The sequence below is a fragment of the Punica granatum genome, chromosome 5, assembly GCF_007655135.1.
Source record: "Punica granatum isolate Tunisia-2019 chromosome 5, ASM765513v2, whole genome shotgun sequence".
In the NCBI taxonomy this organism is placed as follows: Eukaryota; Viridiplantae; Streptophyta; class Magnoliopsida; order Myrtales; family Lythraceae; genus Punica; species Punica granatum.
In genome coordinates this window covers 17,034,973-17,052,176 of record NC_045131.1, presented here as the reverse complement: position 1 = coordinate 17,052,176, position 17,204 = coordinate 17,034,973, and the positions used below count along the sequence as shown (strand labels likewise).

General features: G+C 34.3%; 1 protein-coding gene and 1 long non-coding RNA gene across 3 annotated transcripts; one reads left to right on the top strand and one right to left on the bottom strand.

Annotated features, from left to right (window-relative positions):
- The first annotated feature begins 8,298 nt into the window (after window positions 1–8,298).
- Window positions 8,299–9,218, top strand: LOC116208040. Its single transcript, XR_004157003.1, has 2 exons — window positions 8,299–8,851; window positions 8,957–9,218. It is a non-coding gene; the product is annotated as an uncharacterized LOC116208040 (long non-coding RNA).
- A 1,331-nt stretch (window positions 9,219–10,549) lies between these two features.
- LOC116208039 (putative E3 ubiquitin-protein ligase XBAT35) lies at window positions 10,550–16,915 on the bottom strand. Of its 2 annotated transcripts, XM_031541232.1 has the most exons (11): window positions 16,452–16,915; window positions 16,080–16,194; window positions 15,289–15,369; window positions 15,093–15,181; window positions 14,897–14,988; window positions 14,191–14,272; window positions 13,751–13,853; window positions 13,576–13,632; window positions 12,938–13,023; window positions 12,097–12,705; window positions 10,550–10,925 (listed from the first exon to the last, which is right to left on the bottom strand). In XM_031541232.1, the coding sequence occupies exons 1-10, from the start codon at window positions 16,551–16,553 to the stop codon at window positions 12,130–12,132; spliced, it is 1,383 nt and encodes a 460-aa protein (XP_031397092.1). In that variant the 5' UTR covers window positions 16,554–16,915; the 3' UTR covers window positions 10,550–10,925; window positions 12,097–12,129. The 2 variants fall into 2 exon arrangements, with proteins under 2 accessions (XP_031397092.1, XP_031397093.1); XM_031541233.1 differs by lacking the exon at window positions 13,576–13,632 and having other exon boundaries at window positions 16,452–16,914.
- Between the last annotated feature and the right edge of the window lie 289 nt (window positions 16,916–17,204).

Below are 17,204 nucleotides of genomic sequence, written 5' to 3'. Positions count from 1 at the left end.
ATTAAATTAAAGTAAAATTTTAAAATTCAACTCTGAATCCAAACAGAGCATTAACCTTCCGCTTCGACTTGAAATTCAGTTAGTCCATATATACCTGGACTAGGGGTGTGCGGGTCCGGGTATCTTTTTTTTTTCGATACCTTGATTATATCCTGTAAGAAACAGATCTAATATTTTGAAACCACACCCTACCCAGTTCAGTCCCAAAACCAAAACCTATTCGGAACTTATATTATACCACAGGTTCTGATTACCATATTGGGACCTATAAGTTCTTTTGTCTTCCTAAATAAAACTGAAAATATCTCATTCATAATCAGTAATCTCGCAAAACAGAATATCAACATAGATTTAGATTTTTTTTTAATTAATGACTATATTTTTAAAATATAAGAATATAAATATAACTATATATATATATAATGGGAGAAATTATTATCCGAGTTCGGGTATCGATTCCGAATCCGATTCTAGGTACCCAATATGCAAGAATCGAAACCAGAACCCTTTTTCATCGGTTCTTTATTTTAATACCCGGACCATATCATATTTTCAATACGAGATATCCGAACCCCACCCTAACGGGTAGATTCCGATCAGCTCTGGATATACCCAGTATCCGTGCACACCCCTACTTGGGCCCAATTGGAGCCACCTAGGTCACTAAAGGAGTCAAGATATTAACCACTTAAGGATTTGAGTTTGAGTTGATTTTTGAACTAGAGAAATGAATCGGAAGATTTTATTACGAGATTAAAAGTTCACAAGCCAATAACTTGTCATTTCGCTATCCTCCTAGGCTCCTATCGGATTCTAACACTTTTAATTTTAAGATCGAATTGTTTAATCATAGGATCTAGGTCTCATTTACGAGTGTACAAAGAATTGAATTTACAAATTTACAGACTCTCCGCGATCCACATTTTATATACAAATTATACAAACCAATTCTAAAAATGGGCCACACATTCGAGCCACAAAAAATAAGAATGGGCCATACCTTCAAGCTGAAATATAAATTGGCCATACATTCAGGCCACCATATACATGAGCAGTACATTCAGGCCAACATTTTATGAAATAGGCTAAACGGGCCCAGAGATGGACTTAGAGCCCATAAAGAGGAAAATGGACCTAGGACCCCAAGAACCTATATATATATACCTTTTAATCACAATTGGTCTAGTTTTATCCAATTTTATTAACTACGCCATATTTATATGATTATGCCGATTAATCCCTAAAATTCTACAAAAATAGTCATAATCCCCTTAATGTCAATTTGACATTCGATTTAGATCCTAGGACTCGGTTTAGTGGGTTATTACCTTTAATTCCATGATCCGTGCCAATATAAACGATTAACCATTTTCAATTAATTTACATACAAAGTAGGATTTTTTTTAATCCCAAATCATTGACTTTAACCGGTTAAATAGACCCCAAATCCTAATGACCCTCCCCGAAGGTCATGAAGACTTTCCTATGGGCCTAAGACACTCTAAATAGTACCTACTTACCCTTAGTCCCATGTGATTAGGCCAAGTATACATGATTATTACCGATTAACACACCAATTTCACGGTTTGACCGATTTGACTCGATTATACATGCAAAAATTTGGCCATATACTCACATATTCATAAGGATGATTATTCACAGTTACCAAACCTAAGGACATCCAATTAGACTCAATTAGATTCCAATTCCCATGGTCGAAACTCTAATTAGACTTTAATTAAGCGAATCGTACCTAATTGGACACTACACCCCTCGGTCACATTTCCATTCACACAATCAAAGGTCCATTAATCAACTGAAGCGAAAATCAAAACAATTGGACACAATTAAGCCTTATTACACAAGGAAAGTGACTAATCCACATAATTGGCCTATAATCAAGCCTAATTGACTACTACATCAACCGATCAGTAAAACTTTTCCAGTATGGTTAGGAGATCAATTTTAAGCTAATTAAGGCCAATTGAACCTAATCAAGCCTAGTTCCGAGCAATAGGAAGTTAATCTCCCCTAATTAAGCCTAATCGAGCCACAAATCATCAAAATGACTCATCTATGCCTAATTTACTGAAAATTACAGAATGTACACAAAGTTCAATTTCATGCTACTTTTGAGTAATTAAGCAAATTACTTATTTTTAAATTGATAGAGCACTCCAATTTTGAAACTATCTTTATTTAACAAAATATAGACATAGAAGAAAAAAAAAAGTGAAATTCAATTAAATGATATGATAAGAAAAGTATAAAAAGAGAAAAAATTATACAAAATTTTAAAAATGGGGATTATATAGTATTTACGGAGAATTTTATATATATACATATATATGCGTGTGCCAGAGGTTTAACAAATTATATAAGATTGAAAGTATTAATTCTTGTTAAGTGGATACATACTATACCATATATCTATTTGTACATAGATTGTCCTTGCTACAATGTATTTTATTTAATTCCGATAACTTTCTAACTCATAGTATTAGGCTAGGATGTACTCAAATATTATGAGGAACTTTTTTATTTAGTAATGAGAAGGCAAAAAATATGGAGGTGCATTTTAGTGTTGAAAAGGTGAATTATATTATAATACTGGAATTATTGCAATTCAATTAAGTTACAAATATAATTGAAGATTTCTAATATGTTATTATCTTGAAAAGCATACATAAATGAGGGAGAAAAAAAATCAAAATCTATCTTAATAGTATATGGAATGAAGATATAAAAGACACAAATGCATAAATAAATAAAAGTTTATTGGAAAAATTCAAGCTTGAAAGTATAAAAATTAATATATAGGAAAAAGAATTAGGACATTCAAAGGTCACAACAAAACTATTTAAATTGATGACCAATTGAGATAAGTTTTTATATCTGAAAAATTTTAAAGTATAAAAACATATATATGTATATATATGGAGGCCCTAAGCGGCCTCGCTAATTTTAAATGGGCTTCAAAATTTACTAAAAGTATCTTGTGGTAATGAACAAGATATTGGTGTAACATTGCATTTCACTGGAAAAAGAGTAAGGATATTCCTGAAATCACGATAAAAAGAGACTGCTTAAAATTGGAGACGCATTGAAATAAAACTTTCATATTTAAATAAAGAAATTATTAAAATATATATATAGGCCTTTAGTGGTGTTGTTGATTTCAAGTCTAAAATTCATTAATATCTCATAATCATGACCAAGTCAATGCCCATTTAAGAATTAGTTTCAGTCAACAGAGTTATATAACCTTTTATTTAACCGTAAAATGAATTAAGAAAATTGTAATGTTACAAAAAAGATTACATAAATTTAAATTTAAAATATAAAATTGTTAAAACTATTAATTTTTTATCTTAGAAAAGGAGAAAGGCGGTTCCAAAACTCATCCTAAAAGGAAGGTGGCTGCAGATGGGGAAAATACCTACTCTGCACCTCCATGGCATGAACTAGGATTTATAAAAGGTAAAATACACTTTCCTCCCTTAAAGTTTTACTCAATGACACTCAACCCCATTCATGGAAAAAAATTGACATTCCACCCCATTGACCATATTGATATCAATAGATTTAATGGTAAATCAAACAGGATAAAAAAAAGGTAGACTAACAGTGACATGTTGAAGACAATATTGAGCAAAAGAATGAATAGGATAAAATTGATGAAAAGATTAAGAATGAGGGCCAAAAGAACCTTTTTATATTAATTCAACATAGCTAGTGGGGTGAAGTGTCAATTTCTATTAAGAATGTGGTGGAGTGTCATTCTTCTGTTAAAAATTGGATAGAATTTCATTTAGCAATATCTCAAGGAAATAAAATGTAATTTATCCCTATTTAAAATTTAGATTTAGATTCAAATTCGGTCCCAAAACAATGTCTCCCTTTTTGGCAGCTAGCTGATTTCCCATTACGAATTTTAACTGCAATAGCTCGCACGTATAAGTAAATTGACTAAGTAAAGTGACATCACCAGTAATGTGCATCGAGACTCCAGTATCAAGAACCCACCATGAGAAAGGGCAATAGAAGAAATGGTCTCACCTGCGAATAGCTCGGAATAAATGATTTCGTCGTTGAAAAATCACAATTATTTATATATCTATATATCTACATGACATATCTATATATATATCTGTATCAGTATAAAATACATAAAGCTAGGTCAAAGTATCGTGAAGCGCCATGTAAGAGAAAAGATACTTCTCCTTGCATGACACATTCGTTTGATTGCCACTAACCATGTCACAATTGGCATAATATTATGTTGTCACGTCGCTTCACGAAATCGAAATTATTTGTAATGATGAAAAACGAAAATATTAATATAATAAATGTATTAAATTATTCATATATTGTTAGGTGTTTACATTTGATTGAGGCACTTACATGAAAATATTTAAATTTCAGGAAAATATATAACATTAGTCGACCAAAATTTTTAATATAAACAGTAATGAAGATAAAAATATTTTAATAGAGTTATAATAGTAATTTTATTGATTATCGTAACTAATCTAACCCACGCACATGCGCGGATCCGTTCGTTTAGTTAAAGCTAAATGAGAGTTCTGAAAGGGAATTTTCTTTTTTTGGAACTTTCATTTAGCCGCATATCAACTAAAGAGGCATGCTATGAAGATCTTTTTTTTTTGTTAATTTGAAAGATCTTCTCTACTTTTTTTTCTTGAAAGACAAGAAAGAACTTTTCAAGTGGAAAATTTTGAAATTCCTTTATTGTTTTTTCACTACCAAGATTTGTTATTGTTTCAATCAAGTATATACACTCAAATTATATGCTATAATTTCTTATGTGTTTCTTTTTCAAAAACATGGCTTCAATTACCTGAGCAAGTCACATCAAATACTACCATTTAAACTCTATGAAGAGAGATTTGAGGAATTTTTGCTCCTAGTTTTTCTTTTATATGGGTCACTATAGTGTATACCTGAGCAAATCACATCAAATATTACCTTATATTGTTTTTTCACTACCAAAATTTGTTATTGATGGTAATATGATCTTTCAAAGACCAAATTGAATGTTTTCTCCAAATTTTATGTCATGCAATCGAGTTATATTTTTTAGGGCATTAGTTCAGACAAAAGAAAGAACCCCAAGTTTATTTATCTACCTATATTACAAAAGGGAGAAGGAATTCAATTGGTGTAACTTTCCTTCTCCCTAAAATACACATTATAAAATAGCAGTTAATTTAAGAACTATTGGGTATGAAAGAAGTTAGGGCTAAATCAGTAAATTTATGCACCATTATTCTCTTTTCTCTCCACTTTCTCTCCATCTCCTTTCACGCCATCACTTATTATTTTTCATTTTTTCGTTAATTATATTTTTAATCAAAGAAACTAGATTTTTCTCTATTAAAAAAGTAGCAAAAAAATCTATTAAGAACAAATCATAATATAAAAAACATTGGATGTGGTACAAAGAGATTAAAATTACTTTATAAATATATATTTCTAAAAGTAACGCGTCAAATAAAAATTTAATTTAGTCTCGTGTATATTACAGGTCCTCATCTAGTATTTCTGTGAGGGAATTGTCACTAGAAATCTTTAAAAATAAGATTATGATTCTTCTTGTCTATGTTATTTATAATTTGTGCTTTAATGTATGTTTGTTTGATCTTATTTAGAAAAAAATGACAAATTAGTCTTTCGATATATATTATCCTAATTTTGGATTAATATTAATTTTTGAAATTTTTAATACTTTTTATTCATCGTTGGAATATATATATATATGTATAATGTAAGTTTACATGTAATTATTTTGACACATGCATTAACAAATAAGCAATAAATTTTGTCCTTTGACAAATGAAATAGTATATTGTAATCCAATTAATTTTGATGAATTAAAATATACTAGGGCTGACTTTACGCGTTGCCGCAGGTTGGAACATTTTCTTCCATTTTTTGATTCATCATAATGGTTTGTGTAATAATCAATATGGTGTATAAATGAAACTAATAATATAATTACTTATTTTTTAAAAATTATGAATTCTCTGTTAAATAATTTATTTTTTCTCAAAAGATGACATCATGTTATTATATATGATATTATTTTTCTTTTTATTTCATAGTGTGTTTTGGAGGTGTAAATGGGTTGTTTCTTGAATATAAAACTATAAGTTTTGCTCTTAAAAAGAGATGTACGAATAAGATTTCAAAATAATATTAAGTACAGGAAGACATAATGGAATTTAAGAAAAATGAAAATGTTTGTATTTTATAAATTTAAGAAAATAAATTAACAGCAAAATTAATTTCACCATCGGGTCTTCTCGTTTGGAAAAAGGAGAAAAATATTACCAGTAATATAAAACATGTGAGTTTAATTAGTATATTTTCTTAAGATACAATAGAGGAGAAGAAAGTTTATGTCTATGAATGAATATTTATAAAGAAAAATAAACTATAGATATATGTATAAGGTAAAATAGATAGAGAAAATAGAGTAAAATGCATGGTATCAAATCTTATTGTGTTTGAGGGAAAAAAAAAAAGAAAACTTGCACACTATATGCGCGTAAAATATGACATTATATTTTTAAAGAAATAACTGGTCAACCATAATGATGGGACATTTGACCCGGTGGATGAATTAATTTATACCACTAACTTATTGGATGAAGGTTAAAAATATTGGACAAAAGAAGGAAAGTACAAAACAAAAAAAAGGAAAAAGTTTCCCACTCACAAGCTAAAATTTGAAAAAATATATTACATGTATATTGTAATTTATATATCTAGTACTTGTACAAAATTTCTTCTAATTGTTCAAAATAAAAGTTGGGGTAAAAGTAGTTTTTGGAAATAGTCAGACTACAACGATCGAATCATTAACATAACAAGTCGACCGAATTACGTGGTACCTTATTTTGGTCAAAATTGAAAAAAAAAAACTCAACTTTTCGATCTAATGATGGATCATTTGGCGTAACTCGTTCTACCAAATTATGTGAAATCTTAAAACGCTAAAAGGCGTAAGATTGACCTTATGGTCGGATGTTTTGGCATAATGTGTGAACGGATTATGTGCTACCTTATTTAGATCGGATTCGAAAACGCTAAATGGGAGGGGATTTTTAAAAATGAAAATCACAAAAAAAAAGAAAAAAAAAAGGGAGATTACGATTGGATTATTTGCCGTAATATGTCAATCAGATTACGTGGTACCTCATTCGAGTTAGATTTGAAAATACTAAAAAGGCATATTGTTTCCACCTAACAATGGGATCTTTTGGCGGAACGCATTGATGGAGAATTATGTGAAATCTCATTGGAGTCGGATTTGAAATAACCAAAAAAAAAAGGAGTAATGCGACGACGTTACGATCGAATCTTTTGGTTACATGGTATTTTTTTCGGATCGGATTTGAAATAACTAAAAAGAAATAAATCGTCGACCTCAATTACGATAGGATCTTTTTGAGAAAACACATCGATCGAATTATGTGGTACATCTTTTTATCGGATTTGAAAATAGAAAAGAAAATGGGTTAAGTTGTAAAAAATAAAAATTACAAAAAAAAAGAGGTGGCGAGTGGAGAAAAGATGCCGACTCGCCTCCTCCTTGAGATGGACCCGTAATAATATTTTACTATAATCGTAACTTATAATTTTCAATAACAAAAAAAAAAAAGAAAAAAGAAATCCAGCATCACGCAAGCATTTAGCCTAGTAATTTTTCAAGTTGGTCTCCTTGAGGCCCGTATGTGGGCTGAAGAAGAACCTCTCTGCTGAAGAAGAACCTCTTTTGCAGGTCTCCTTAAGGTTGTGAACGTATTCATGTCTGGACCAATTGTTGACTGGTTTTATGGCTCGTTCAATGGGCTGTCATCGCCCTACAACAAATTCTGCCATTCCCGGGGACCATAACTCAAATCTCTTGTAAAATTACCTTGGAAAATCCTTGAAAATCCACCCGAAAATTTCGATCAGCCAGAAAACTTTTGGCGGGATTCGGAGGATTTTTTTTTTCTTGGGAACAGGCCCATGAAATTCGAATTTTGTTTTCACCCAATTTTTAATATTTTAAAGTGGGGAGGATCATCATGATGGTCCTAAAAGTTTCATATTTTTTTACTTCGAATCCTATAAATTTAAATTTTGTAAAAACAGTTTAAATTGTTTTGAAAAGTGACTGTTTTGGTCAATTCTGTAATCAGTTGTCACGGAGTCGTTGATAAGGACTTAACGCCATTAAATTTGTCTGAGCTGGCTACAAATTGTTCATGTGTCGATTTTTTGTTGAAAAAAATTAAAAATGCAGAATATTAAACAAGAAAAGAAAAAAAATAAAAAGAAAGAAAGAAAGAAAATTCCAGCCCTTATCGAACTGGGTGGTTGCTGGGATTGGGGGCCGTCGATGACCCCCAATCCCCAGGACGAGGTGGCCGACAGCCAATTCAGCTCACTTGACAGTCAATTCAGCTCGACAATTACCAAATCGAAGACAAAGAGACAGAAGAGCCGGAAGATAACAGTGCAGATCAAGCCCACAACCCAAATTAATCCGCAGATCGATGGATCAAAATCGATTGACCCCGAAGGAGTGAAATCGACTCTCTCTCTCTCTCTCTCTCTCTTCCCCCTCTCTGTGTTTGGTCTCTGCTATCCCAATCAGCGTAATGCTATCAGAAAGCAACGAGAATGGAGATATTTCTATATGTATCTATACATACATACATATATATATATATAAGGAAAATGGATTAATTAGTGCAAACTAACAGAAAAATGTGATGGGAATTGTTTAATGGTGGATGGAAGATAGGGAAGGATGTGGACTTTCTCTCACTAGAAGGTTGCTGAGATCGAATACCTTAGCTTGTTCTTTAGATAGTTGATTTCCTGATTTTTGATGTTGATTTGTTCCGATAGATGATGATTTTGTCTCCTTTTGTCTCAGCATTCTTCTCTTCATGGTGCGCATATGACAGTTTGTGTGGCAAATCCCTTATGCAAGAAGCCAGCTCGATTCGAACAAGAAGGCCATGACCCTCATCCCGGGGTGGCGGCCGACGTCAAGGCCCCCACCTAGTCGGAGAAGGGTTGGGGCTTTCTTTCTTTCTTTCTTTATTTTTTTAATTTTTGTTTTCTTTTCATGTTTAATATTATGTGATTTTTAATTTTTTCTAATAAAAAATCGACACGTGGACAATTTATAGCCAGCTCGGATGAATTTAACGGCGTTAAGTCCAGATCAACGACTTCATGACAACCAGTTACGAAATGAACTGAAATAGTCACTTTTTGAAACGATTTATGATTATTTTGTACAAAATTAAACTTATAGAATTTAAAGTAAAAAATGCAAAACTTTTAAGACTATCTTAATCATTATCCCTTTTAGAGTGTATCCTAAAATGTTGAAATATAAATTAGCACATCAGCAAAAGCTTAAACTCACGAACATTTTTATTTAGTATTTTACTAACTATTGGTATGCTAAAAATACCTTTTTTAATGTGGCTGAAATCCCTCAAATTGAGGGGCGGGGTTGCCCCTGTCAGCCACCCAACCTTTGATCAGGTTCACCGGCCTGATCTAAGTCAATCGGCGACCCCGATCGGAGGGTGGGTGGCCAGTGGGGGTGCCCCACCCCCTCCTTCGATCCCAACTTTAATTTTCTTTTTTTTTAAATGTATTATATTATATTTAAATTGTTTTAGGGCCTTAAAGTTGTTATTTACACAAAATTCTCCCCAAAAAAGTTACCACGTCAACATTCGTTTCATTTTTTGGTGGACTACTGACGACATGCTGTTCGGTGCATTTTTATTTTCTTCTTTTGTGCTGTATCAAGAAATGATTTCAATTATTTGCTGCAGTATAAAAAATGGCAAAAAATCATGTAATATGGTGCTATCTTCCCTAATATAAAGTAGCACATTAGCAAAAACTTAGAACCATGAGCATTTTTATTATTCTTTTTTACAACTAGTTGAAATGTTGAAAATATTTTTTTCAATGAGATTATGGTTATCCTCAGTCAATAGGTAGAGCCAAATTTTGTTTCCGCTTGCAATACTTTAGACACATTCATGATAGCTAATAATTTAAAACAAGGACGATCGCATGAAAGGACATCACATTCACCACCAATCGAGAATCTATGTCAACTTTTAGCTTGGATCTCTATTTGAATCGGAGTCTAAAAGAATTTAGTGTAGCCTCCAGCCAACTACTTCAAACTCGATAGACATTGCCCTCGAGGTCTATATCCTCTAGCAATCTAAGTCACAGATCCAGTTGGTCAATAGTAAGGCACCCGGCCACTCGTCTACAGAACATGGTGATGAGGCAACAGAAATTCTGATATTCACCAAATCAATCCTGAATAGCTCGACCAATCTACTCCCAAGCCAACTAAAAAACAAGTAATCAAATTGATAACCATTCTTTGGTGGGCTCTGGGACAGCGTAAAGCATATCAACCTCCCAGTTAATTATAATTTCAACCAAGACCAATAACAACCAAGCAACCCGACTGCTTACCTAGTTATAAGGAAACCTAAAAGGACACATGAATTCCAACACATTTCTTATGCCATGTCTGAAGACAATTTTCTTTTCCTCGCAGCATATGTTACATATCTGCAGAGACTGGAACCGCAATGACTCTAAAACAACCAAGCTGTTCGCAAAATTTACAAGTAATTTGCAGTGTATAACCTCTGTACACAATTAAGTCTGTCCAACCCACTTCACACAACAGATAAATTCAAAACGTGTTCTCAGCCTCTAAGTCGAGACTTACACGGTTTAGTACAACACCTCCAAACCTGGCCCCAGAAAGCTGTTTGAAGAACCGTGTGACATAGTAAATACGACAAAATATCCCAATTCTCCATTCTGCACCGGGATGTCCTTGCCCTCTGCATAAAATGTATGAAGAGGATTATTATACTGTTAGTCTGTAAAAATATTCAGCAGCAATGGCATCCTGCAATTTTTTTTTTTAAAACTTCACGACGATCAATGTTCAAACTTTCCAACTCATTCAAACTCGCCATTTCATTGATTATTTGGACATTCCTGGGATTGAGATTTCCTAGGGTCGTATTGAAGGTTCTTAGTTTAGTGTGGCATGATGTGAATGAAGTCAAAAGGGAACACAGCATACAGAACCAGAATGGGCTGGCACAGGCCAAGCTGTAGGTTCCTGAGGTCCAACAGGTCGAAATAGATCTATACGATTAATGTAGAATATCATTTAGACTGTCCTACTATAGAAACTTAAACAAAAGTGTTTGCTTCTTGTAAGTTCACCGAGAGAACTGGCCCGACTTGGTTGCTTTTTGAGGATGAACAGAGTTCAAGGTCTCAAAATCCCAATCCCGAGCCATAAGAGTAGGACCAGTTTACACTTTTATATTCTATGGCATGTTGTCGTACCAAAAAAAAAGACATATAGGTAAACACGGACACAAGTTCACTCAGTAAAAGCAGCGGAAACTACTTGATTGAGCTTAAGTTAATCAAAAGATGATCCTAAATTATAGCCAAATTTTAGCATAATAAGGAGAATGGGTCTCTTCTTTTCCCTTTGGGACTGGGTCTACATCAATGTCTGGAGGACCATCTGGGCTTCTTTAAAACAACTACATACATATTGCTCATAACAAATTAGAAATGACTAAAGAAAATCGACAAATTAAGCATCTAAGTGAAAACAATCTACCACCTTTAAAGATATTTTACGACATATTTAATCTCTTAGTGCCAACTAAAATTGATTTCTTTTTTCCGCATTGCAGGGGTTAATTGTTATATGTATTGGTCCTTTTAAATTTCAACACTGACTTTGCATGTGTCGTAATATATTTTCTCCATGATTCACTTCAACCTTGCCATGTGAGATCTCAATTTTGACAGGCCTTGGACCACTTTAAGTAATTCAAACTGAGATACCATATTCCCAGTGACCAGAGTAGCTAGAGTCTATTTTGCAGGTCTGACTTATTAAAATCCTCTTCTCGAGAAACATGGCAGCAGATATTAACTAATCGTATAATTAATCTGATTAATACTCAGAAAGGAACTTACTCTCAACCCGCTTCAAGCACATCTGCTTTCAGCTTAAACAGCATACAGCCTGACAATTTGGTTGATCTTGGCGCGGCAGACAGGGCAGCCCCACTTCTTGGCTTTGATCTCGTTCAGGCAGGTCATGCATCCTGCCATATGGCCGCAAGGGATGCAGGCTCCCTCCACTGGGGCATCCAAACATATCACACAAGATGAAGACTCCTTATCACTAACTTCTCCTTTGCTCCCACTTGTGCTGGCCGACAAGTCCTCAACAGCAGGGGAGGGAGAAGTGAAGTCCACGGAACCTAGGTCAATAGTCGGGTAATGTATCGGGCCATCTTCCGTGATCTCAGTATCCACTGGTGGAGCAGATGGAGCAGATTTTAAGGAGCTGACCTCAGCTCCTCCTGATTGTGATGATGTGTGGTGAGTTGTAACGGTGGAGTCGTTCTCTTTCATTGGCGAAGGTTCAGCAGGAAGGATAGGAGATGGAATCTCAGGGTGCATTGCTGCAGTCTGGATTGAGGCATTGATTGCCATAGCAAGTTCCATGTCTTCTGAAGATGGGGGAGCAGACGCGGATGCAGGTGGGTTCGCACTCTGGAGAAATGCGGGTTGCCTTGCCTGAGCCATGTGAAAGTTCCAATATTTATGTTCAGAATAATAGGACAAATATAGCGATATCATTGTATAAATGGTCCTAATTTAACATGGCATTTTATATAAAGTGCAGTGGGACTTGCAATGTTCACAATTTTCCTCTGCATCAATGACGATTATGTGATACATGGGCATCATCAAGAAATAATAGCAAGAGTAAAGGTAAGTTAGCAAGGGTAATTAGAATTGACTGTACCTGTGTAATCCCTTTGCATGCATCACAGAACCACTGAAGTTGCACCTTTTCATTCTCATTCCCTGGTGCCAGCTTAATTCGTGCCTCTAGAAGGGACAAGGATCAAGCCATTCATGATTGTATTTAATATTTAACACCAACTAAAAAGGAGCTACTTAAGGGTGTGTTTGGATTTTAAATTTTTTTTTTACTCAACTCAACTCAACTTAACTTATTTTCAATTCAGCAACACAATTATTACTTAATCATTACTTTATCTCAACTATTCATTACCTTTTTACACTTTTTCTCATAATTCAACAACATAATCATTACTTAATTATTACTTTATTTCAACTATTCACTACTTTTTCACATTTTTTCTCATAATTCAACAATACAATCATTACAAACTAATTAAAATCAAAACTCAACTCAACTCAACTCTAAATCCAAACACATTCTAAATTTGTTAACAAACAAAAGGCCAATTCTTTCCCACTTATTGAGGAATTTGAATTGAACCAGAAGCTCGGTGGGATGCGGGCTACTCTAGGTTAGTTTAACTCGACTCATTGATCACTTCTCTTTGGATTTCAGAAATATCCCCTACTGACTTGAAAATAAGCAAGTATTCAGTCATAACTACATGTACTTACGCCTATAGGTTACTGTTCGAGGCTTACACCTTCGCCTCCGCCTCCGGCCTTTTGAGACTATATGCATTTAAATAAAGAGCCCGATTAAAAGACCGCGCACACACAATGAATTGGCAAACCACCACTGATCAGACAGACATTTATATTAAGAGAATGCAGTAGGAGAGAGAGTTACTGGTGGTATTATCAACAATTATCACTGATGTATCTGTATGGTAGAACTTTGGATCTTCCAGGTTTGCTTTCCACAATGCAATAACTGAACGCGGTTGGGCATCCTGCACGACAACAATAGTATGAGGTGATATAAGATGTTTGGTTTTGAAAGATAGGTTTTCATACATGAAGCTTTAGAAAATGATCAAGCGTCAGTTTTATTTTAATTGGAGAACAGAGCACAAAGTGGAAGACACGTTTCAGTCTTCTTGTTTCCCAATTTTTCAAGAAAGCAAAACATATCCATAGGAACTACAAGACTATAATAACATAAAATAAATGAGAACTGATCCATGAATGCTGAGGAAATAACTAACCATACTAATTTTATTAATAGTCATATTTGAACATCCTAAACAAACATAACAGCAAGATATTAAATATGCCACGCTGCTGAACCTGCACGCTGGTGTAAATTGCCAGCTCCAATTTGAATGGTGCCTTGGGGATTCGAGAACCACAAGGATAGACAACAACCCAACTGTCAAAAAAAAAAAAACAGTTGTAACTCACCTTTTCCTTTCAAAATGTACATAGAAATATTCAAAGGGTAGATTGATTGTAAATCCATATGTCAAAATAAAAATGCTAAATCCTCCTAAGTGGTGTGCATAAAAATCCTCTAATTCAACTTTTTACTCACATCTATTGAATAGTCCTTGGATATTGTGTACATTATAATTCATCCATTGTGAGTGGGATTTCGAATCAGGAGGATTTTTAAATTGATTATTAGAGGGGATATAGCAACACTCATGTCAAAAATACAAATATAAAACATAAGCAAATGTGAAAGTGGGCTAGAAAAAATCAGCTTAAGGTTGTCAAAGCAAAGGGCCATCTAAGAAAGCATCAGAAAATAGCTTCTGAATTGGGTCTTCTTAACCTTCAATTCCTAATTACTTTCTTCTTTTCTTTGTTCCCCCTGATCAATGTACAAAGTGGCTTGAGATACAAACTTTGAAATTTCTAAGATGAAAAATCACTACAGACATAAGTAATGGTAATCCCAACAGAAAAGGGAAAAAATGGCACGCGAGAATCACGAAAGCACTACAACTCATGGCATAGCATTAATGAAGTGAGGCTGCAGTTCAAAACTCACACTTTTCTTGAAAGCAGCTGAGGAGCAAGTGCTTCGAGGAACCCGGGCCCATAAAACTCCCGCATCCAACCAGAGAACAAGCACATATGACCCTGATGACCGTAGAAAGCAGACAACCAAGGTATAGTATCATAACTAAAACTTCCAACCACAAACTAACTGCTGCAATAGCTTAACAAAAGAAATTATACATTACCTCAATTGTACGGACAACATTAGCGTATCCCTTTGCTCTTGCAACATCCAAGGGAGTTTGACAGTCGTCGTTCATCACCAATGGGTTTGCTAATGATTTGAAGAGATATGTGAGAACAGTAAAGAGGGGAGAAAACAAGTCCCAAATTTCAGAGGTAAGTGATTTAATTGATTGGTAACAAGTCACAGAGGTGTACCTCCGTGAGAAAGAAGTAACCTGACAGTGCTCTCATGACCTCGCTTTGCCGCATGATGTAAAGGAGTGCCACCATTTCGACCTAAACTCCATTCAACAACCGAGATATTGGTAAAACAGCAAGGGGAAAAGTGGGGCATATGTAGCCCCATATTTGCAAAAACGACTGTCAAAAGCATGATTGAAAGAAAACATTGCTCTAGAAATTAATCATAGCTGCCCCCATCCAAGCAAATAAAAGATCGGAACGTATGTATTCCCTATCTATAATAAGAATCAAAGTATTGATCTATCAATTACATAAAGTGTGGGTTTTGACATATTGCTTTGCTTTTTATCCCTTTCTCCATCTTCAAAAGGAATACACAATTTGAGGAAAATTTGTCCAGCTGCATTTCCAAAACCTTCTTTTCTAATGAAAACACAGGACTACTTTTTTACCAGAAATTGTCAAGAGAACACCGAAAAAAAAAGGATTAATAAAGTTTCTTCCACATAAAAGTAGAAATTGGAGAGTTTCTCCATAAGCAAACAAAATTACAATGTTTTACATTAAAACCAGCAGGTCGCTTCTAATTATGACTACATAAGCCTGAGAGCTGCTTCAAGAACCCTAAGCTCAGCAGTTAACACAATACAAGTCCATCTCATTCTAAGTAACCTTAATTGCAGAAACACAGCAGCACACTACGCCCTCCCTATTTATCAATCTATCCCTTTAGGTAAAAATGTAACATAAGTTTGTAAGCAGATTAAGCATAAGAGATCTAAGGGCCCACTAGAGACAAATACCGGGACGGTAAGCATTGACATTGGCACCCAGTTCTACAAGAGTTTTGGCGACATCGTATAGCTGCGGGTTCAGAGATGCCACGATCAATGGCGTTTTTCCCTCTCTATCCATCCACTGCACCAGAAGAAGTCATTATCAATAGCATATCAAATTACTCATCATGAACAATAACAATACCGAAAAATCAAACGCTTCAGTCACAACTCCCTGATTCGGCAATCTCCTTCCACTCGACTATCGACAACAAAATCATATGAAAATTTCATTTTGACTTGATCATCGACGTTAAGAACATAAACCCAGATGAAGAGCTCAATCCTTCATGACAAAGAACATGAAAATAACGAAAAAAAGGAACAGGAAATGCTAACCTCGAGACTGGCACCATCTCTGCAAAGAGCTTTGATGCCTTCGATGTTGCCATAATTGACCTGATTATACAGCAATTCGTCTTTCGATTGCTTCTGCCCCATCAGTCCTTTAACCAAACAAGAATCAAATCAAACGCAAAAGGGGTCGCTCGATTTCGAGTACTATTGCAGTTGGGGGAGGAAATTCCCAATTTTGGGGTCTCTATGTGCAACCCGTAATCAAATCGGTGACCCTCTTCTTCCCTTTCCGACAACCTAACTCGTCAAAGGGTAGGGAATAGGTTAGTGTGAAAATGGGTGTTTTCTTAGCAGAGAAGGATTTCGTTGGACTTGGTAAATCTATGAAACCACCGAAGCCTCCAATAAATTTCTTTGGCGGATTGGAAAATTATTGGGAAGAAGTGGGTGTTTGGGGCGCCATAAATGACAACTTCTTTCATTGCCTATCTATTGTTTGAATTTCACTTTGGCAATGGGAGCGATGAATTTAGTTTCTTTTGTTTTTGTAATTGAAAAGCTATTATCTGTTATTGTATATTAAATTAATATAATAACATTTTAAATTTTTTTAATATTTGTTTTTTCCCCTCTTCATATAATTTAATTTTTAAAAATTGGAAGACTTCCAAGGAAAATGAAACGAAAATGAGTCGATCAAATGTCATTCCCTTCTTATATTTTACATAAGGCCTTGTAAGGATTCCGAAATCCTTCATTTCCCTCTTTTATCCTCGTAATCCAAACAAAAGGATA